Consider the following 24,763-nt stretch of genomic DNA (forward strand, 5'->3'; position numbering starts at 1 on the left):
TGATTTTGCCCCAGATCCCTAAGTGGCCCCCTCAAGGATTGAACTCTCAACCCTGGGTTTAGCAGGCTAATGCTCAAACCACTGAGCTATCCCTCCCCCCTATTATTACACATAATAATGTGTAACTATTATTACACATAATAGTTCTCAAAACTACAAATTTGTGTTACAGGGTGTTTTCTCATTGTGTGAATTAAATAAATCAGTTGTTTTTAAAAAGAAAACTTTATAAACAACATTTGTCACGTACAACCATAACACCCCTTCACATAGGTCAATAGTAGGATTTGAACCATCAGACCAGAAATCTACCATTTGACCTACAAGAGTAATTGCTAGTCTCTACTTAGTTCAGCCACTAGCGCATGATTTTACGCACACTTTCCCAATACATCTATTTTCTAGACAACAGTAGTATACTGAAAGTCAGAAATTCTTAGTTCAGTACCAGGAGAAGAGTGTGGTTTAGCAGTTAGAGTCAGAACAACAAAATCTATTCAACTCCAGCTGGATAGCTAGGATTTGAGTCTATCACATTAAAGTCCTGGGTTGTTTATCTGCAGTGACCTGATGTAACCACTATAATTTATTTGTTGAATAGGTAGGCAGCTCATACATGACAGCTTTCTCGAGCAGTTAAGTGCATGGGAATAAAAGCTAGAGCTGGTAAAAAAAAAATGTATGAAACATTTTGCTGATCAAAACCAAAATATTTTGTGGAAACATATTGGTTTCAACTAAAATTTTGTTGGAAAGGTTTCTCAGGTCAAGGATGGAATGTCTGGTCTGAGACAAAGAGATCCCTCCAGAATAGCCAGGACACTCACCTCACCTGTCCGATTCAGAGCAGGGACTTTAATCTGCATCTCCCACATCCCAGGTGAATGCCCCAACTATTGGGCAATTGACTATTCTGCAGTGGGTTGCTCTTATGATTTTACACACACACACACACACACACACACACACACACACACACACACACACACACACACACACACCCAACAAGCCCAACATTCCAAAGGTCTCATTCCTCCAATGAGGGAGGAAAACAAATGTCAAAACATCAACATTTTTTGTGAAACAGAAATGTTGTTTTCCCATCAGTCCTAAGATTTAAACTCATGAACTCCTCTTTCAAACTTTCCCCTAAACTATTGGGGGAGTGTCACTGTCTCCCCCACCTCCATAGGCGTATCATGTTATGTTGTTACTGATAAAAGGCTTGGTAGAATTTGATTTTTTTGTTGTTGCAATTTTGATGGATAATATTAATGTTTATTTTTAAGCTTTTTTTTTTTTTTTACTATTTTTATCAATTGAAATTTTCACAGTGAGGGAAATTATGGGAGGGATCAGACAATAATGATATAATGACCATAGAGGAGATTCAAAAAGTTAACAGTTTTATAAAGCTTTAAAATACAAACTGTCAATATCACATGTCAAAAAATACAGATTAAATACTCTTAAATCAAACTCTAATTTCTAAATCAGCATTTTTCTTACTTTGCCTATCTGTAAATTTCAATGATCATCGCTGGAAATAATTTGTAGTAGTTTGTTTGTATACTGTGAAATCAATGTTTACTGACATTTACCAATAAAAAACTAATCCTTCCAAGCCTACTGATAAATCTGATAGGTTTGACTTGTTTCATTTCTTTTCAGTTATGGAAAGAAAGTGAAAAATCATGACCCAGATTACCTAACATATAACTGATATTGTATAACCAGAACATGAAGAGCAGCACATGAAGAAAAGCACAAATCCCAGAGTATTTAGATTTCCAAAGGGTGTCTGAAAAGAGGTAAGACATCCAGTGAAAATTTTAAAAAGGTCATTTTGCAAACCTTATAATTTTCTCTGTAGAAACCCAATTTTCAAACCACAATGAAAAAGTCACAGTAGTAAAAATTTACTTTGTTAATTTTTTGTCATTGTAATGACATTATTACAAAATAAAGGTTTCAAGCTCCAGTTAAACTGAAAAATTCTCACTCAACCTTACCTATGAAGTTATGACCAATGATTTCATAGTTAGTTTGCAAGTCTCCACTGTCAATGTAAAGGTCAGGAGTGGGTACTCCCATCTCTAGAAGTCTCTTTTCCATAAAGTATTTAGAGAGAAAAATCCATTGTAAGGGTAATTGGATGATTTGTAGATCCCCAATCTCTTTGAGTGTTGTTTCACATCTCTGATGAACAGGAAACAATCTAATTTCCACAGCTTATTGGTATCATTAGCCCAAACTCAGTTATATATTCAAACATTGACCTTTAAAATTAAAGAGATGTAATTTAACAAAGCTATAATTCAACTAAAATCTCTTGTCTGACAAGAAAATAGAATACTATTAAAGACTATATTTGCCTGTGATATTAGCCTTTTAGAAAGGTAACTTTAAAGTGGACCCATGAGGGGCCAGGATCCATCTTACAGATTGCAGTCAACTGTTCTCATAGTGTCTCTGAGAAACAAAACAGAAACTAATGAAGGAGCATCCCTTTGAAGTCCAATACTCACCAATAGAACTGGAGGTATATGAAGGTCTGACCTATGTTGGCTGGACTCATGAAAGCAAGGAGTGTTCCCTTCAGAGAAAAGCCAGCCACTGCAAGACCCCCCTTTCTTACCCTATCTGACATTTTAGGTGATTAAAGGACTGGCCTGCTGTAATGCAGTGTCCCACACAACCCTCCTTCAGTACCATTCAAGGTCAATAGGACTAATGATTAAAAGTCAATCAACTAGCATCAGGGAAACCATCTTCTCTTTACAGGTTTCTAAGGATCTGATGTCCTCAGAGCAAATTCCTCCACTTCAGCTGGCCAAAACCCCAGCTCCAGCAGTACTCTACTTTCTGTACCATGAAAAAGCTGCCTTTAATTGGCATAGCTGAAAGTGGGATCTTGCATAGTCACTTCAACAACAGGATGCAATCTGCTACTCCATAGTTTAGTTTTGTTTCCTCCACTCCACCAATGTTTCCAAACTCATCACCTATCTGTTAGATTCTCAGTGTCTTCTGTTCCCTCTTCCTTACAGCATCCTCTGCACAATACAATCTCTCTGAACTCATCCACAGGCCCCTATTCTGTCCTCCTTTAAGTCCTTTTTAAAATACCTTCTGTCATGTTGACTATAATGATTCAAGTTGACTTCTATATAAATTGCATATAGATTGCCTACTGTTACTCCTTTTCCTCAGACCTCTCTGTCTACTTGTTTGGGTCTACAGTTTGCCCTTAGATTATGAGCTTCTCAGATGAGGGGCTGTCCTTCTTATGCATTTAGAAAGCCCACTTAGTGAGTGTTACTAGAAATAAATAACTCTCCACAACTATACTAATATTTACTCAATGTAGCATGACAGTGCATATTATGCTAGATTTCTATACTAGGCAGGCACCTTTGTTAGCCAATAAACAAGAAATGACACAACATAACATCCTTCTGAGAAGACGTAAATCATCACTGAAGAGTCTCTTTTAAGTTAATTTTACTGCCAAAGGTACATAATTCATCATTAAAACTGTGCCAGAGGGCTAGAATGGGCATGAAGAACTGGAAGCTATAAGAATGAGAGTCACAGTTAAAAGGAAACAGAGCAGGAATTCTGACAGTGGTTAAGTATTAAAAAGGAAATTGCAAAACATTATCTAGAAGTCTGACACATTGAGAACATGATGAACCTCCACTAAAAAAATTAAATTAAATTTAAACAAAAATAAAAATGAGAGACTATTGTAAATGTAACTGAAGGTAGGATGGCAGTTATTAAAACATACAGAATACCTTATCTTGAGAAATCACAGTAAGAGTTAGACCAGGGGTCGGCAACGTTCGTCACGCAACTCGCCAGGGTAAGCACCGTGGCGGGCCGGGCCAGTTTATTTACCTGCTGACGCGGCAGGTTCGGCCGATCGCAGCCCCCACTGGCCGCGGTTCGCCGTCCCGGGCCAATGGGGGCGGCGAGAAGTGGCGTGGGCGAGCGATGTGCTGGCCGCGGCTTCTCGCCGCCCCCATTGGCCCGGGACGGCGAATCGCGGCCAGTGGGAGCCGCAATCGGCCGAACCTGCCGCGTCAGCAGGTAAATAAACTGGCCCGGCCCGCTAGGGTGCTTACCCTGGCGAGCCGCATGCCGAACGTTGCCGACCCCTGAGTTAGACAGTGAAGTTAGACATCTGGAGATAAGATTGTACAGGTGTGTGACAGATGGAGACAAATAAGGTGTCAAAATAGGAGAGTAAAATATGTTTGGGCTCTTGGGTTTACTACAAAAAAATAATTCCTTTTTAAAGTAAACACTGGTTATAAATTTGACTGCATTCCACCCAGACATTTTCCTCTTCCTCCTGATTACATGGACTCTAAGTGGGGGGAGCTTTAAGAAAGCAAGAGAGGGTCTCCCTGCTCTCAGTTCTGGTGCCACAGCAGTCCCTGGCTTCCAAGAGTAGCAATTGGAGAAAAGTCTTGCTCAGCTCCCACAGCCATACAATGGAGAATATTCTGTGCAGATGGAATCTTCAGAGAATTTAGCTGCCAAACTCTTAACAAGTCTCTACTTAGCATTTGTGAACTGAGTTTTTCATAACTTGACCCAGTTTGGCCATATTTTCACCAGGATAGTTTAAGGCACATTTCTGACACTAGGTCAATCCCTTTGCCAAATTTCAGGCCCATTCCCCAACGCATGGATGCACTAGAGCTTTTCAGCAAAGATTTGTATGATTTTTTTTCACCTGGGCAAAATAATGTATTTTCTACTAACTACGATCTGAGAAATGAGTGAACTGTTTGCACAGGAATGTTTCCAAAAAAGTTCAGCCTGATACAGATACCTGACATGGACATTTTTGCTCCAAATGGTTGAAGTTTGGCAAAGTTATAAGCAACTGAAAACAAGGTCTTATAATGGAAAGTGCCAGGCAACCTTAACTACAAGTGTTGCTAATTCCACTGTCTATAATAAATACATTAGGCTTTATTGCATGTATGAATTTAAATATAATACCAAATAAATCTCTTATCCAATCTGGAACTTGCCCCCAAATACCAAAAGACAAGAAAAACTGTTTCTGGACTCAATTGCTGACAAAAGGCCGCTCTGCTCTGCGGTTTGAATAGGCTGGAGCTCCAGCACCTAGGCTGCCTTCATATCCACCTACAATTTCCAATACACATGGTAAAAAGTGAATTACTTACTTCCCCACAAACCAGCTCCATTCCATCTTTTCCAAAACTGGCTTGTTAGTCACTGTGAGAGTCACCAGATTCTATCTCCAACCACACAAAACTTCCAGCTGTGCTTTATTGTCCTTAGTTATATTGATTCAGTACAGGGATTCTGTTATAGCCATGAAGTACATGAATGGCCTCCCAACATGTGTAATTCTTTAATTCTTTATCAAAGATTAAATGTTCCAAAGAACCTCACTGCATCACAGTTTTTAAAAGTTTAGATTACCCAAATAAAGAACTGAAATGATTCCACAGACACTAAGTTGGAGAAAAAGGCAATAAAGGGAAAAGGCAGAGCTGCCAAAAAATTTCTCTAATGTATCTGTTTAACAGAAGTTTGTATGATAATGACAGCTCACTGATTTAGCTGGTGAAATGTTTCCTTGAAACCAAAACAAGGGTTACAAGTCTTTACAAATGATTAAGAAAGTCTACAAAAAGTCCCAAAATAGAAACAATTTTAAAGAATTCTTTTTCATTGTTTTGAATTTCCAACATCTGGCCTGAAATCCATTAAAATTTATCTTTGATACAAGGAGTCAATTTTTTCCACTACCATATTTTACATGAAGGAAAAAAAAAATCCAGGAAAATTATAGTGCACTTTGAATTTATAATTTCAGTAAAAACCATCATCTAACACAGTGGTTTTCAAACTTTTTTTCTGGTGACCCAGTTGAAAAAAATTGTTGATGCCCACGACCCAATGGAGCCGGGGATGAGGGGTTTGGGGTGTGGGAGAGGCTCTGGGTTGGTGTCAAGGGTTGAGGTACAGGGGTGAGGGCTCCAGGGTGGGGCCAGGAATGAGGGGTTCAGGGTGTGGGAGGGGGCTCTGGGCTGGGGCAAGGGGTTGGGGTGCGGGAGGGGGTCAGGGCTCTGGGCTGGGGTTGCAGGCTCTGGGGTGGGGCTGGGGATGAGAGGTTTGGGGTCTAGGAAGGGGCTCTGGGTTTGGGGGGGCTCAGGGCTGGGGCAGGGGACTGGGGTGTGGGCTTACCTCAGACAGCTCTCGGGCAGCAGCGCAGCGGGGGTGCAGAGGCAGGCTTATTGCCTGTCCTGGCACTGTGGACAACTCTGGGCCTCCCCTCTCCCGCCCCCCCTGCCAGGAATCATCCGATGGGAGTACAGAGCTCAGGGTGGGGGCAACCCCTACCTAGGAGACCTGCTGCGGACCACTTCTAGGGCACAGCGCAGTGTCAGAACAGGTAGGGACTAGCCTGCCTTAGCTGGGTAGCACCACCGATGAGACTTTTAATGGCCCGGTCGGCAGTGCTGACCAGAGCCGCTGCGACCCAGTCCCTTCCATTCCACGACCCAGTTCTGGGTCGCGACCCACGGTTTGAAAACCACTGATCTAACAAAGATGAGGCAAAGAAGTAACTTTCATACATTATTAATAGAAAGTATCCTTTTACACTAATTAAACTATAGTTAAATCACTTTGCTCAATTCATTTGAAATTTCAAAACAAGTTCTTACTTGCAATAATTAAGCTCAACTTCTGATCCTTTAACCTTCAACTCATGCATTTTTAAAAGAGTGTTTGTTCTGGGGAGGTTTGAAGACATAAATTTTACTGGCTGCAGAAACTGTTTTAATTTGCTTTTGCTTAAGATGTAAAACAGAGTCCCAAACCACTTGTGGTCAGAGGGCAAGTCAAACGTGGAAAACTGTACCTATACTGTAGTTAAGATATAAAAAGTCAAATGGATGTCTTTTATAGCTTGTTATACGTACCCTTTGAAAATTTTCTTAGCCCTCTACTTCAGTTATTCCTGTGGTTCCTTGCTTTTTTATTTTATTTTAATAGTACTCCAACTTTTGAGAAAAAAATTAGTAAAAGACTTGAACAGATGTTAAAAATGTTTTTCTTTAAAAAAAAAAAAAAGAATTAGTACAAAGCCATAGCTAATAAAAACTCAAGTCAGGGTGCAGAAAAGAAATAAGGATTTTCCTAACATGCATTAACAGAAAAATGCATAACATGAAACAAGTATCATTACCGAAGGAACAAATATTTACCTTTGTTGCAAGTTGTGACACAGAAGATGTAACTTCATCATGAAGAAACTGGTCCTTATTCTTGGGGGGGGGGGGGGGAGAGGGGAGAAAAGGAAATACTACAGTCAGTTATAGTTGAACAGTAAGTAATACTTGTTTCAGAATATTCATGATGTCTTTATTTTACTCGTCTCATCGGTAAATTATGAAGATATAATATGCAACTCAAATGTTTATAAAACCTAATGAAAAAATGAAAGATGTAAACAAAACCTCATTCAGATCAATGCCAAGTTGTGTTTCAAAAGTTATAAATAGACAAACCATCGCAATATATAAAAGTAAAGAAATAAACTTCCACCAGGGATTATCTTTACCTCAACATTCTATTGATGTCGTTTTGAACTATATTTGAAGTCTCATTTCGATGACCATGTTTTATTACTATCTCATGTATAGAGCTATTATTTTCCCTTGGATGTAATCTTACTAGTTCTCACGAGTTAAGCAAGATGAAGCCTGCTCAACAGGTCAAGCCTGCTCATTATATAGACTGGAGACTTCCAAGGAAAACCAAAGTACTGCGGGAAGTGGTAGCACATTTCTCTCCAACTCGGAGCTAAAACTATTATCCTACGGGGGCACTAGTATACCATGCTGCCACAGGTGCGGTCTTCAAAATGAGACAAAGTAAGATCCTAATCACTTGTGATAATTAGACACTCTATGCATGTCTTCCTTAACATCCTACCCAAATTTTATTCTGCTTACCCAAATTCCCCACCATGGGCTATAGTCTCCTACTTCAGTTCCTGTCCCTAAATGTGGTGTAGTGTTTCTGGAACCATTACACTGGCTGTTATATCCCAGAGAAAGCTGCATTTTGGAGATAAGTATAGTGATCTCTACATTAGCAGTTGCAGGCCTAGTTGTTAGAGTACAGGACAACGTCAGGACCTCCTGGGATCAGAAAAAACTAAAAAAATTACTTGCTGGGTCTTTTGGCAAGTCAGTTAACCTCTGCATTTTGGTTAGCTATCTTTAAAATGGGAGAATACTACTACAGATGGGAGTTGAAAGGATTAAAGAGTTACGGCTTATACAATACTTTAACAATGAAAAAGTGTTATACAAATTCTAAGTATTATTAAATGGTTAATACTTTTCTTTTAAAAAATGTTGAGGCTTTGAAAAGGAGCTATATTAAAAATAAAGTCATCCTCCACCCCTCATTTTCACCTCACTCCTGTGTCAGCTCTAAAAGAGTTGGCCCAGTTTACAAGACCTTACACCCTACTTGATGGCACTTCTCTTTTTTGATGTTTAGATGTAATGTGTTCATTTCTGAATGCTGCATCCAATCAATTCAAAATTTCTGAGCATGTTCTAGGCATCAATGGGGAGAAACCTACTCATGTTGGTGAAAAGTAAAAAAAATAAAAGGAGGAAATGGGAGACACACAGAGCACCTGGCATCTGGTTAGCAGAGCTACCAGGTTCAAACACCTCTTTCATTGTCTATAGAGCAAAGAACCAGTTGATAGCAGCCAGTAAACACAGTCCATCATTCCAATACTCCTCATTTCAGCTCAGCCCATCCTCCCACTATAATTTAGACAGAAAAAGAATGGGAAAGGGGAAGGAAGGGAGCTCCTGGCATGGGGTGGGGATCTGCAGGGAGTCTATTAAATAAAGAGGCAAGGGAGATTGACACAGGAGAGTGAAAGAATGCAAGGTACCCTTGCTGTTTGCAATGAGCTTGGTCTACACAAGCAACAATGTGTGGCCTACTAGTATTTTAACTAAGGGTTTGGCGCACAATTAATACCAACATTAGTCCAAAGCTGCTGATTTTTTGTTGCAGTCTGAGAAGTAAGATTCTTTGTATGTGTTCACACATACAAATATGCTTGTGTAATGGAGATGTGAGCAGGGTAGAGGAACACCACAGAGTTAATTAAACAAATTCAAATTAGCTCAGTGAAACCCCCAGGAAAGAAACAGATGAGGAAAAAGCCAGTTAAACATTTCCCTCCACGCTTATTATATCTTTATAAATATATATTTTGAACACAGTGATTTCAAGATGACAATTGTTACTATTAATGAAACTACATTCCCTGCTTTTTTTCTTTCAGCACCACACATTACTAAATGCTTTTGTGATTGATAAATAATAGTATATATTTATTTCTCCTATTATTATAGGTGGGGAGAGATTAGAGGGTTTTTTAAAAAAAAGGTTTTATTCTAGAATTTCTCTACCGGCATATTTCATGCTCAGTTTCCTTTACCATGCCAATTTTTCCTACATAATAACCTTTGATGTTCTGATTATTTCAGAATTATTCTCTGTAATTTAGGTTTAGATAATGTATAATATTACACTATTTCTTTTTGCTTCCATGTTGAACTCTTAGGGCTACAGTCTTCTGTTGCTGAACAGGTAACTAAATGCTAATGTTCCATGCATTTGGGAAACTCTGATCAAAAACAACTTTCCCGGTTTGGCAATAGAATGTCAGTACACACAATGTTTCCACAAGGAAACACAAGTGTCCTTTTGTTGGACATACTGTAAACCATAAAATACTCAAGGGATTAATTCAATAAGCAACAAACTTTTTTATACAAAGATTATACTGTTGATCTACTTTTCCTCAGTTTCTCTTGTGGTTAAGTAATAAACTAGTCTCTTTTGATCATTCACTTTAATAATAAAGAATGTATCAAAAGGGGGCCATACAGGACAAGAGCTGCCCTACTACATAAACGGCAAATTATTAATTATTTCCAATCAGTGCGTCAACCTCATACTAAGTAAGTCTGGATGTCAAAAATCAAAAGCATGAAAAAAGTAAACAGTTGATAGCAAAAATAAATCATCTGTAAGACAGATTTGGGTAATGATCACTTTTACTGTAAATCCTTAAATGTAAATTGTTGCTCTCCTGCTCACCTTTCTTAATTCCCCTCTCCTCCTCTTCCCTCCCCCCCCCCCCCGCAATTGATCAAGGAGTTAGGCATTGTAATTTTAAAATGTCTATACTGTGGTGATTACAAATTTAGGCTAGGTTAAAAACTTGAGATATTTAATTTCTCAGGGAAAATATCAAAGGATATTCCCAGCCTCCCTCCATGCCTGAAAATATGCTTTGAAAAAGGGATCTGAAAATCACCCAGGAAACTACAAACCTGCAAATTAGCCTCTATAGTTGGAAAGATTCCTGAGTCACAGATTACAGATCAAACAGTAGAACAACTATATAGGCTGATCAGAGACAGTCAGCACAGATTTAGAAGAGGTGGTCATGCCACCTGACTAACTTCTTCGAAGAAGTGACAATGAGAGCTGTTGCAAAGTAGTAGATAGTTTACTGGAGTTCAAGGTGGCTTTGGTACTGTGTCAAAAAAGATACACAGGGCTAAGTATATTATTAAGGCAAAATTTCTTCTTGTCTGAATTAAGAATTGGCTTCAAGGACAAAAGACAATGGTAAATGTCAACAGCTTCAGGTATGAAGGAAGCAACAAGAGGTACTGGAGTGACATTAGCATTATGCTCCATTTTGTTCGTTGTGCATGAATATATCTGGAAAAGGGACTGTGCAGGAAGGTATACATATTTAGTCATGTCAACATTAGAAGATTAGTGATCATGTTTAAATGAACACAGAAAGAACGGACATAGTAAAAGCTTTAGTGACATATTTCATTTAATATTACGACAACTACCTGAAATAAAATAAACTTGGGTCGGAGATGAGCGCTGTCACATGACTGAGCATGCAGATATTAGAAAAACTAAATCTGCACATTTCAGAAGAAGAAATTAAGAAGGGTTGTTTGTTAATATTACTCAGCAATAATTCTTTTACCTCTAGGACATAAGGCTACATGTTCAAGTACCATGCAATGATTTGGCTGTATATCCAATGTTGACTACTAAAGGTGCTGCATTGTAAGGTGCCAGCCTTTCAAAAAGTCATAAATCAAAGATCCTTCTGCTAGCAACAGTGGATGGGAACTAGAACAGGTGATCTAATTATAAGATTGCCAAGATTTTAGGCTTCATTTTGTGAGATTCGTTTGCCTATTTTCAGAGCAAAGTAGCTAAAATCAATTTGGACAGATTATACAACTTTAGACTTCCCAACACTATCACTGGTGAAAAATATTAACTAGTTTATTTCAGAGGAAGAGCAGATTCAAGATATGAATTAGGGGTCAACCACTGTTTTCTTATACAAAAAAAATAATACTTTTTCACCCCCAAAGCTATTCATCATCAAACCTAAAACGTATCTACACTACCAAAATAAACCATCTTTAAACGTGATTGTGAATAAAACATGTTATAATATGCTTTGTTCTGCCCACAAAGGAAAGAAACACACATTAGAAATGTTAGGAAAATGTGTTTTTTCACAGGTAAATATCTAGATTAAAACAACTTTTTTTCTGTCCATACAGAGCATAAAAGAAACTACTGTAAAGCAACTGGGTAATAAGCATGTTTTAAAACCATACTTAAATGTGACTATGGTCAGAAGACTGGCCTATGGAAAGTCATCACAGTTAGATCTCTACCAGCCTGAAAAGTAGTAATCAAAGTCTTACCTTGATCTAGTTATGAAAATCTTGTTTACTGTATGGAATTTTTATAAAAAGTCTGTGTCAGCACTGATGGGCAATTTTTGCAGAAATTCCCTGATGCAGATGAGGCTCAAGTAGCAGAGCCCCAGTATAGTTGTTTGTTGCCACTTCTGATCATATTCAAGTTGTCTTAAGTTACATTGTGTTTGCACATCATTTTTCCCTTACGTGTTTTCATCTTTGAATGGGAGGCAGCATTGTTTGCTTGAAGTTAGAAAAGAAGACTTAGAGTAAGGATACAACAGCTCAGTTCCTGACTCTTCCACTTGCTTACTGTGTGTTCTTGTGCAAGAGGCTCAGCATATCTGCATTTCAGTTTTCTACATCTATCAAATGGAATTATTACTTGTCTACCTTTGTGAAGTGTCTCTAGATTGTTGGATGAAAGACAATAGATATGTGAAAGTATTATTAGACCAAGAGTTCAAATAATAATTTTCTGCATTTTCAATTTCCATTCTCCACCTCCACCACTCATGCAGTACATAAGTGTGCACATACACAGGACAACACAGCACCAGACAACACAACTGCAAACATCTTCCAATCCCCAGACCGTCACATTACTGTTATTGTTTCTTTGCTGACAATAGCAACAGAGGGTCCTGTGGCACCTTTAAGACTAACAGAAGTATTGGGAGCATAAGCTTTCGTGGGTAAGAACCTCACTTCTTCAGATGCAAGAAGACAATGAGAGTGCTGACAATGAGAGTGATGTTTCATCTTCAAGGATCACTTTATCACCTTACTGTGAGGAAAAAGTGATCGAGCACAGATGCTCACAAACTCTTTCATATGTTGACCACATTTTAATAGAGAGAGTTTCATGGACTACCACCTCTTTCATTCCAGATTGCACGAACCACCTCCTTTCCCATTCACAATTGTGTAACTTTACTGTCATTACCACATGTAAGAATATTAACTGTAAGAAGTATTTAATGTATTTTAAACTTTTCAAATGCTGTTTAGCAGATGCAAACAAGAGAGAGGAGCAGCATGTTGTGATCAGAAAATGCTTCAAGGACCACAAGTTGAGAACTACTGAATTGGAATATACAATTCCTTTAAGGATATCTCTTCTGCATTTTCCTGCTTGGTTGCTGAATCCTTTGGTTCACTCTTTCTTAACAAAAGCATCTAGCATTCAAATTCATTGAAACTATTTGCTTAAATGCCCTTATTTGGGCACTAATTCCATAGGTTTAATACTTTATGTGAAATATTGTGAACGTTCGACCTGAATGCTAAAATTGTGATTTCATTTGACAGACTTTTTCCACCAACATAAGGAGTTTCTTTTTATTAAATATTTTAATTCTTCCATTATTTTGTGTACCTCCATACTGAGCCACCTCAACCTTCTCAAGTGGAGTTAGGTCCAAAAGATCATGTTATTTAGACTTTTCTCATTATAGAATGTTTTTTAAAAAGGAACACCATTGAACCATACAAACCTAAAAGTATAGCTGGTCAGAAAAAGGAATGTCCACGATGCTGGAAATTCTGACATTTCAAATTAGGATAAAAAGTAAAAATATAAAAATATTTTGCGGAATGGAAATTCTGAAACATTTTGATTTACCAAACAACATTTGCCAAACAACATTTTCTGAGGGAACACTGTTTCATCAAAATTTTTTAGCCACGCTGTACCTAAAAGGTGACATCTCACCCACACAGTAAAGTGCATATTTGTTACATGCCTCCTGATCCAGAAAATAAGCCCTCCAAAACTGAGAATGCAGTCACAACATTTTGAAAGAACACAGTATTTGACGCCTATATTTATAAGCACCCAGAGGCATTTTGACATGACATAAACACTACATCTGAAAACTCAAAAGCTCTCCCCCATCAGTTCTGGCAACATATGCCAGTTTAGCCTCTGAAAAGAAGTTTTCAAATGTTGAAGCTGAACACACTATTTTGGAGATTTAGCATTTACTTTATTATCAAATAATAAAGGTATGTATGGTATGGTGCTTTTAATACCAATTTTGGTGTTAACATAGGCCTATCTGTACTGTACTTCTATATTAGGCCTAATACTGTAGTCCTTTCTCAGGCAAAGCTCCCATTAAACTCTTTGGGAGTTTTATCTAAGTAAGGACCAGAAGATGAGACACTATTTATTTGCTGCAGAATTCATTCACTAGTTTTGTTCAATTAGTCTCCATAAGGGAATCTGTAACTTGAGTGTGCAGTTATTGGCAAAAGGTTTTTACTCTTTTACTAACTTCATTTTTTATTTTAAACCATCTTCTTCTACTGAATCCTCAAATGATTAAAAGTTTAACCCAGATGAAAAAGCTTAATTCTCTTTCATAAACTGGATATTTTAATTTACCTCCTCTAAGTCATTATTTTATATGTATTACAATAGCACCAAGAGGCCCCAAACAATATGCACTGTTCAAACATATAGAAAGACATTAATTACCTGATTTCTTATGGGCAGGATAGGGGAGGGGGATCTTGAGGAGAGAACTGAAGGAGAAGAGGATAGTGGCTTTATGGATCAGTTAACAGAGAGCATTCCATGCATAAAGGCCAGCGTGGAAGAAGCCATGGAAGTATTTCTGTGAAAAGCTGACATTGGCATGCCTGGGAGCAGAGCAGAGGTGGCACATAAAATGACATGACAAGAGACAAGAGCTAACAAGTATGGAGGAGCAGAGTTATGAGGGGCCTTAAACTTAATGTAATGAAGCAGGGGAAGCCAGCTGTGGCCAGTGCGGCCTTGAGGGGTACCCTCTCCACACCAGTGGAATGACTGACCCATATAAGAGGGATGTGGGGCACAGGAGGAAGAGAGATGCACTGAGACATAATGGAGCTTCTCCATCAGCAAACTCAGATGCTGCAGACTCTTGTGGACATTCAAGTTCAACAATCCTGGGCTCGACTCCCATTGCAGTCTGTGAAGAACTGCAGCACAGTACCTCCCTACATGCTACCTCAGCATTCCACATGGCCTCAGTGCCCGCATGCCTACCCCTACCACTCTACACCTGGGGAAACATGGACAACCACCACTTCACTATACTGATCTGTGAGAACCACAGTTGATGTATGTGTAGCTACAGTGGACATCAGTGTTCCTTCCTCTTTTCATTTATTAAGGTTCAATTTTTTTAAATTAAAATGTGTTTACTTGCAAGTTCTTCGGGTATTTTTGGAGCTGTTTTTTGTAAGCAAATAAAACTTTTTTGTTTTGAAAGTTATTCATCATTGTTAGTTTACAACACATGGTATATAAATCCTGCTTGCAGTGAAAGTAGTGGTCTTGTACACTCACAATCCATAGTATTAGTGCCAAACAGTGCAGTCATTATAAACACACAGCAAGCACCCCAATATTAATAGGTCCACTGTCAGTGATAGATGCACAGATGGGCATCTAGCACCACACAATTCCTAACAGGCCCCCAAACTGCAGCACCAGGTTGAGCACAGTACACTGCAGCACATTAATGTGGCTTACTGTTAAAGCTCTCCTTCAAAGTCTCTCTGAGCAACATAGCTCTGTGCTAAGTTCTTCTAATAGCCCTTGTGTCTGGCTGTTCAAACACAGCCAACAGCCAGTCCACCTCTGCCCTCCACCCCTACGGCAACCTTTCCCCGTTCGCTTCATAGATATTAAGCAAGACACAACAGGCAGCTATAATCATTGGGATATTTCTCACACTGAGATCCAATCTGGTGAGTAAACAACACCAGTGCCCTTTCAATCTACCAAAAGCACATCCAACTGTCATTCTGCACCTGCTGAACCAGTAGCTGAATCTTTCCTCAGTCCTGTTGAAATGGCCGGTGTACAGCTTCATGAGCCAGAAGAGTGAGGGGTAGGCTGGACTCCGCAGGATCGCTTTCGGCATTCTAACATTGCCAGTGGTAATCCACAGGTTGGGGGAAAAGTCCCTGTTTGTAGCTTTCTGAACAGGCCTGTGTTGTTAAAGACATGAGCATCGTGCACATTGTCTGACCAGTGAACGCTAATGTCAGTGAAGCATGCACAGTGAGCCACCAACACTTGCATAACTATGAAAAAGTAGCCCTTTCTGTTGAGGTACTCTGTGGCAAGATGCTCTGGGGCCAAAAAAGGGATGTGTATGCTATCAACTGCTCCACCACAGTTCAGGAACCCCATAAATACAAAGCCATCCACTACATCCTGCACATTGCTGAGAATCACAGTCCTGCATAGCAGGAGACAATTAATGGCTCTACACACTTGCATGACAAGCCCCCCGGTGGATTTGCCCACTCCAAAATGACTTTCCATGGACCAGTAGCAATCTGGCATTGCAAGTTTCCCTAGTGTGATTGCTACTCATTTCTCCACTGTCAATGCAGCTCTCAGTTTGGTGTCCCTGCACTGGATGGCTGGGGTGAGCTCAGTACACTGATCCAGGAATGTGGCCTTGAGCATCCGAAAATTCTGCAGCCACTACTCATCATCCCAAACCTGCACTATGATGAGATTCCACCAGTCAGTGTTCGTTTCTTGGGCCCAGAAGCAGCACTCCACCATTTGCAGCTGCTCCGTGAACACCACCAATAACCTTGAAATAATTCTCACCAGGTCCCACAGCAAAACAACTGCCAGGAACAACAACAACAACTGCCATCATGTTCCCTGCGGTTCTTCTTGAAGCTCTGCAAATACCAGAGAATCGTACATCCTGTGCTTGCAATGCTCATGACAATAGTGCAGATTTGTGCAGGCTACATGCTCCTACCAGAGATGGCAGGCAGCGACAAGTCTTGCGCAGATTCGTAGGAATTTGAAAATAGGCACAAATATTATGGAACAGAGATATTAAGGGATGAAGAATACTGCATTATAGGAAGTTGACCCTTTGCTCCCAGTCACCCCTGTGTGACTCAGTTCTGTCCCACCATGCATTGCCAAAACTACTCAAAAGACATTGCACTGAATGGTTTCACACTAGGATACCTGTCCATGGTGCACCACACTCTGCATCAACACAGCACTCCTGGTGGGTATGCACAATGCCAACAAAAGGAGTCAAGTATGCCTATGCACAAGCAATATACTAACTTTGGCGGCTGCATGCCAACATAACTGGTGTCAGCAAAACTTTGTAGTGTAGATATGGCCTCATTGTCAATAGCTGTGATTTTTATGGACTAGAGGGGAGCAATGTAGGCCTTAGGGAGGCCAGAGAGGGGGTGGTTACAGTAATCAGGATGGGAGATAAGAGCCTGCAGAAGAGTTTCAGTTGTTTGGACAAAAAGAAAAAGGCAGAGTTTAGAGATGTTACGGAGTAAGAAGCAACAAGATTTGGACACAGATGAACTGTGCAGTGTAAAGAAAGGAAGAAGTCAAATACAACAGATGACAGTAAGGACGGTGGTGTTGACTACTGTGGGAGAAAGCAGAAAGTAGAGGTTTGGGGATAAAGAGAAAGTTTTTTTTTTTGGCAGTGATTTCAAAGAGAAAGAATAATAAGCAGGATTGGACAGAAGTAGACTGGTCTACCTCTCTTTTCCTGACCTACAAGTCATCAGTGTAAAGATGGTAATAGAAACAATATGAGCAAATAAGGTCATCCAGACAGAAGGTGTAAAAGGAGGAGAGAACGGGACAGAAAAAGAACTCTGTGGGACCTTTGTGGGGAGTTGGAGAAAGAAGGAGGACTTAAAGAGTTGCTGAAGGAGGGATAAGAGAAGTAGGAGGAGAACCATGAAAGGACAGTCATGAAAGCCAAGGAAAAACAATGTTTCAAGAAAATATGTACAACTGACAGAGTCAAAACCAGTAGAGTTCAAGAATGACAAGGATGGAATAGAAGATTTCGATTTTGGCCAGGAAAAGGTTATTGAAGAACTTGTCAAGAGAAGTTTTGCTGAAGTGGAGAAGACTGAAGCTAGAATGGAGGAGACCCAGAATGCAATTGCAAAGACAGGAATGAGGCAACGTTGTAAGCGACATAATTTGAGGAAATGGAAAGTGAAAGGGAGAAGCTAGTTGGATTAACATTTACTGCTTTCACTTAACAAAAATAATTTGATTTAATTATAAACAAAATTGAAATACTAATACTTTAGTCCATTTCTGACTTTTAGTAGAGTATCCCAAATCTCTAAATGAAGAACCAGGAATGAAATTAAAGGAGAAATATGTCTGGCTTACAGTCCAAATCAGAATGTGCCTGTTAGCAGAATCTCTTCTCTGAAGCAAAAAGACCAAGACCTCATTCTCCAATTCAGTCAACTTAGCCAAGCTGTTCACGGAGCTTTACTGTTTCTTGATCCTTAACATCAAAAACTGATGTCATTGCCCTTATTTGATTTATTTCACTAATATACATCTGAAAGCTTTACTGATTTCTTATCCACTCCTTCAGGGCCTGTCTGAGTTTTATTAATTTAACATGAAAGCTTGTGTCAAAACTGTACCAAAGACTTTTAAACACATTAATTAAAAAGATAACTACATTTCTGTAGAGCCCAGCTTTGAAATGTTCAGTGAGCAGGTCTAAACTGTAATTAACATGAAACAAGTCTCTGCATTTCTTTCTATTTGAATATAATAGAAATTAAGATCAAATGAGAACAGGTCAAGGAAGAGGAACTCCAGTATTTTATATTGTTTTTATTTTCTTCCTTTAATTTAAGAATGAAAATTTAGTTCAATTCTCCCTCCCGCCAATATGTAATCAGCTATCTTACTAAAACAGTCAACAACATCTCATGTATAGAGTTGCATATCATACTGACACATCACTGACTTCTTAAAGTTTCATTTGATATATACTATACTTTTAAAAATATTAAACATACATAAGAACTTTAGTCAATGAGCACTTACTCAATATGAATGCGAATGCATTAAGTCCTACAAAAGTACAAAACATATTTTCAAGTACAGACAATTGACAACTTGAATCACAATGAGTATCTTACAAAGTAAATTTATATTCATCATGCAAAGTTGAAAAGCTCTTTGAAAACACAGTAAAAAGAGCAAGTTAAGGAACGTACATTAGATTTTACTAAATATTTGTGATCTTTAGTTTTATTAAAATCTACTTGTGCATTAATTCTTACTTTAGCCAACAAAGTACATTTTGTGCGCAAAAGGGTTTATACACATAATTAAAGGCATTTTTGTGATTTAAGGAAAAATTGTCTAGTAAAAAGTACATGAAGTCAAATTTATTGTCTGACTAATCTTTCAGAGTTTGTCTGTCGTTTCACTCTCAGGAAACAGTTTTAAACAGCGTCAACAACCCAACCCACCTTTGTGTTATGCAGACGCTTCCATCTTCAGGTAGCTCAAGGATGATGATTCTGTTTTAGGAAACTTTTGAAAGTGCATTGGAATGAAAATCTTTTCAACATTTTCGTGAAAATGGTGTCAAAATGTCCATTTTCTGATCAAAACCTGAGCCTTTTGACTTGGGAAGATAGGGTTAGGTTGGTGTCTGTTAAGGGTATGTCTATACAGCAGCTAGAAGCTACGGTTCCATTCAGGGGCACATGCTAGCTCTGCTCAAGATAGCAGGATAAAATTGCAGTGTGGTTGTGGCAGCATGGAAGAAGGCTCAGGCCAGCCATCTAACTACACCCATCAGACTCTCTATGTACATAGTCAGGAGGTTAGCAAAGAAAATGCATGTATGTACAAGCAAACAGGGAATCATACCTTTTAGCTGCTATAGTATGGCAGTTAGGGCACTAACCAGCGGTGTAGGAGACCCAGATTCAAGACCCTGCTCTGGATGATTCAAAGCAGTTTCAGATCACTCTGAAGCAAGCAGATAAGAACTCTGAATCCCAATCTCCCACAACCCAAGCTAGTGGCCTAACCACCAGGCTATAGAGCGAAAGCTTGAGCTCTCTCTCCAAAATACTTTTTCAAAACAGATACATATTTGCAAAATGTTTCGGCTTCAGCAAAAAGCATAATTTTACAAGATTTCATTTGGTCTAAAAATGTTCTGACCAGCTCTATCTCCGACAACATAGATGTTACTTCAAATTATTTTTAAAAGTAAGAAACTATAATAGTTATAAATGTTTTAACACTAATTATGTACACTGTATGCCAGAAGTCTTTGAAAATCCTATTAGACTTGACTTATAAAAATATAGATATCTGATTTTAATGCTTGGGGAAGACAATATATCACAAATTCAAAGTGAGATTGAAATGTTCTCGTAACACACCTGAAAATATTGATTCTCTCTTAAGAAACTAGAAGATTAGCAAAAGAAAATGTACATTCGAGGAAAAGGAATACCGATCACATTAAGGGGATCTATTTTGTCACCATGAAAAGTAAGTCTATGCCAAAAAACAATACTGAGCTCTCTCATTTACTTACAAGCATGCAAACAAATATTAGTTTTGTGGTCCAGCCACTGGACCATACATTCAGATAATTGAAGAGATCCTGGCTCCTAGTTCTTGTTGAGCTAACTCTTTGATCGGGACCAAATATTTATGCTATGTACAGCATGATTAGCCAGGCTGTGCAGTGAGGAGGTACACAGTATTAGGGGGTGAGGCTTGAATCACTCTCAAGCAGAATTCATAGCAGAAGCAGAACCAACTCCACAGCTGTATGTTAGAAGCATGATCCTGTTCCTAGAGAAATTAGTGGCAAAATGCATTTATCTCAATGGTGCATGATCAGGCCCTAAACCATATCAACTCCAATCTAATTGGTTGTACAACCTTATTTCCTTATGTTATACATCCTCCTTAAGACTCTTATCTAAATACTGAGTTGTAAAAATACAGCATCTTTGTTTTGAGTGATGTTCTATCCAGATAGTTCATTAGAATTAAAATAGATTAATCCAAAACAGCTTTCAGAGTGGTAACCATGTTAGTCTGTATCAGCAAAAAGAACGAGGAGTACTTGTGGCACCTTAGAGGCTAACAAATTTATTTGGGCATAAGCTTTCGTGGGCTAAATCCCACTTCATTGGATGCATGCAGTGGAAAATACAGTAGGAAGATATATATACTTAGGGCTGGTCCACACTAACCCCCCCACTTCGGACTAAGGTACGCAAATTCAGCTACGTTAATAACGTAGCTGAATTCGAAGTACCTTAGTCCGAAGTTACCGCGGTCCAGACGCGGCAGGAAGGCTCCCCCGTCGATGCTGCATACTCCGCTCGCCGAGCTGGAGTACCAGCGTCGAAGGCGAGCACTTCCGGGATCGATCCGGGGCACTTCCGGGATCGATCCGGGATCGATTTATCGCGTCTTAACCAGACGCGATAAATCGAACTCAGAAAACCGATTGCTTACATCCGGACCCGGATGTAAGTGAAGACGTACCCACAGAGAACATGAAAAAATGGGTGTTGCCATACCAACTCTAACAAGACTACTCAATTAAGGTGGGATATTATCAGCAGGAGAAAAAAAACTTTTGTAGTGATAATCAGGATGGCCCATTTCAAACAGTTGACAAATAGCCCACCTTAATTGATTAGTCTCATTAGAGTTGGTATGGCAACATCCATTTTTTTCATGTTTTCTGTGTGTGTGTGTGTATATATATTCCTACTGTATTTTCCACTGCATGCATCCGATGAAGTGGGTTTTAGACCATGAAAGCTTATGCCCAAATAAATTTGTTAGTCTCTAAGGTGCCACAAGTACTCCTCATTCTTTTTATCCAAAACAGCCTTAGCCATATTTTTAAACATTAACATATACTCTGACATTTCATTTTCTCTCTCTCTCTCTCTCTCTCATAATAAAAGGTTTAAATAAAGGAAATCCTTGTTAACTAAACAAATGTTTTACACTACATTTAATATTTTACTACAATCAAAGTTGTTTTGATTTCAACAAAGGCAATTATAGCTTATTTTGATTTACAGACATCTCTATAATTACTACACTAATATATAACATATATTATAATTTATATATTTATATCTGTAAAGAATTTCTGACTACACACTAATGGTAAGACATCAAGCGTTATGAAATGAATAACTCGGAATACTCCTATGTTGGCACACCCATCCAGTAAAATTAAACTTCAATCAAATGCTATAATTACAAGGCACTTGCAAAAAAAGAATTTATCAAAATTGATAATAGAGGTAAGCCATTAGACTTACAATTACTAATGTAATCAGTAACTATTTTAGTTGTTCTGTTTGACATTTGACGGATACCTCTCCCTTACCCAAACACAGCTTTTACTCCAGCCTGTAAATGTATCTTTGTAGTATTTATACAATCTTTTGTGTGCTGAGGGATATCTGACAGCAAAAAGTCTTGAAACAACATTGTGTCTACTTTAATAATAGTAACGGCTGCCTCTCTTTAAGTATAAAAACACTCCAGCTATAACCGAAGTCCCCTCCACCCCCCTTTTATATTTAATGGGGATTATGCCTTTGGGGATCATTTGTTTATTGTGTTTAATGGACTAGTTGCAGTGCCTGTGCCTGGGGTGGGAGAAAGAAAGTATCTTGTAGTATGAAGTCGTGGGAATGAAGGGTGGCAGGTCCCAGCACTGCTAAAGGACCGTTTTTAAGGAGGGAAACCCGGAATCCCAGCAAACAGCAGCAATTTATACCCACTCTACAAATGCCTCGTCGTTCCCGAGTCACGCCAAGCCTCGCCACCCAATGGGTACAGACAAGTGACCGGGGGGAGTGGGTCCCACAGAGCGCACGGGGGTGCCGAGATGCTGGGCACTCTGGTTATTAACCGAGTCCCCACTCCGGTTACCTGCGCGGCGGAGGCGGCGACGACGGCTGCTGGCTGAGGTGGCGGCGGCGGGTCTCGGAGCCGGGTCTCTTCCTCCTCGGGAGAATCGTCCAGGAGAACTTTGCTGCTCTTGTTGAGTTTCCACATGCTGGGGCGTGGGGGTCCCGCCTCACTCAGCCCTGGGACGGGGGGAAGGGAGTGACTCCGCGGCCCCGGACGCGTCTGCGGGCGCACTGGGGCTCTCACTGCCCTGGGGGGGGGGGGCAGAGCTTCGCCTCCCTCCGGCCCTAAAGCAGCCCCCTCCCCTCTCCTGCCCGCATTACCCCCCCAGTGCCCTGCTCCGTACCAGGGGGCTGCGCCTTCCCGGGCCCCTCCCGCCGGCCGCTCTGTCCCCTTGTCGCAGCGGCTGCGAGGAGCTCGGCGGGGAAGGTCCCGCCCCCGGCCGGTGGAGCGGTCCGAGCGCGGGGCGGACGGGCCCGGAAGGCGGTGGCAGGGGGAGGGAAATGCCGCCGACTCTCTGTCCCCTTCTCACCTGTGACCTTCCCCCACCGGAGCCGCGGCCCGGAGCCGCCGAGCGGCCGCTGCCATGTTTGCGAGTGGCTGCGGGGAGAGGGCGGGGGGAGCACGGGCTTTCCGGTCACCACGGCAACCAGCGCGGCTCCGTCCGGCCTCCGACATCCCGCCGGGGCCTACCGGGGGGGCGGCCCTCTATGTGCCCGCTGCCGGGCGCGCGCTGCCCCAGAGCATCCACACAGAGAGCGCCCCCCTTTACTGTGCCCCCCACACAGAGAGCCTCCCGTCCCTTTACACTATCCCATACAGAGAGTGCCGCACACAGACAGCACCCCATCCTTTCCAGCACCCCACTCCTTCACAGCACCCTCAGACCACCCCCACACAGCCAGCACCCCACCCCGCACAGAGAGCACCCCAGCCCTTAACAGCACCGCACTCTTTCACAGCACCCCCACAGATAGAGCCCTGTACAGACAACATCTCACCCCTTCACATACCCTCAGACCACCACCCCCACACACACACAGACAGCACCCCTCCTCTTCACAGCATCCCACACTCAGCACGCCGCACAGAGCACCCCACCCCATCACAGCACCCACACGCAGGCAACACCCTTTCACAGCACCCTCAGACCACCCCCACACAGCCAGCACCTCACCCCTTGACAGCACCCTTGCAGAGAGGACTCCACTCCTTCAAAGCACCCTTAGACCAGCCTCAACACAGAAAACACCTGGCACAGACAGTGGAAAATTATTTCACTAGGAGGGTGGTGAAGCACTGGAATGAGTTACCTAGGAAGGAGGTGGAATCTTCATCCTCAGAGGTTTTTAAGGCCCAGCTTGACAAAGCCTTGGCTGGGATGATTTAGTTGGTGTTGGTCCTGCTTTGAGCAGGGGGTTGGATTAGATGACCTCCTGAGGTCTCTTCCAACCCTAATCTTCTATGATTCAATTATCTCACCCCTTTACAGCACCCCCATGCATAGAGCACCCTGCACAGACAGCACCCTACCTCGTCACATCACCTCAAACACAGACAGCATCCCACACAGACCTCCCACGCATAGACAGCAGCATACCACCTCTTCACAGCACCTCCACACAGAGCACTGCACATAGTGAGCAGGCTACACAGCACCCCTCACACCACCCACACAGAGAGCAACCCCACCCACCAATCCACCCCATAACAACACCCACACAGAGAGCAACTGCACATTACTCGCCACACAGACAAGACCTCTGGGCTACCCTACACACAGAGAGCACCTCACCCTTTCATAGCACCCCATGCACAGAGAGCACCCCACCCATCACCCCCCAGACAGCAACTCCCAAGGCCCCCCACACCAAGAGCACCCCTCACTACCCCCACGCAGCACCTTACAACACACCCCAACTTTTCATAGCACTCCACACACAAAGCAATCTACACAGAGAGAATTTCTCACAACAGCCTCCACACACACAGCACAGCACCCCACACATCACTTCCCCCCAAACACAGAGATGGCACCCCTTACAAACCATTCACAGAGACAGCACCCAGTACAGTCTCCACACATAGCATGCTACACAGTCAGTGCCCCTTGCCTCCTTTATAAAGTGCTTTGAGATCT

The 24,763-nt window shown here is 40.9% G+C and overlaps 1 protein-coding gene across 1 annotated transcript in view; it reads right to left on the minus strand.

Moving 5' to 3' along the window:
- The window catches only part of TDRP (testis development related protein), a 41,494-nt gene extending 18,193 nt beyond the window's left edge, over positions 1-23,301 (minus strand). The window contains 3 exon segments of the mRNA XM_065400288.1: positions 7,266-7,325; positions 23,156-23,233; positions 23,236-23,301. Of these exon segments, the coding sequence (XP_065256360.1) occupies positions 7,266-7,325; positions 23,156-23,233; positions 23,236-23,301 (204 nt within the window).
- Positions 23,302-24,763: the final 1,462 nt, after the last annotated feature.

This window comes from Emys orbicularis, chromosome 3 (assembly GCF_028017835.1).
Source record: "Emys orbicularis isolate rEmyOrb1 chromosome 3, rEmyOrb1.hap1, whole genome shotgun sequence".
Taxonomy (NCBI): domain Eukaryota; kingdom Metazoa; phylum Chordata; order Testudines; family Emydidae; genus Emys; species Emys orbicularis.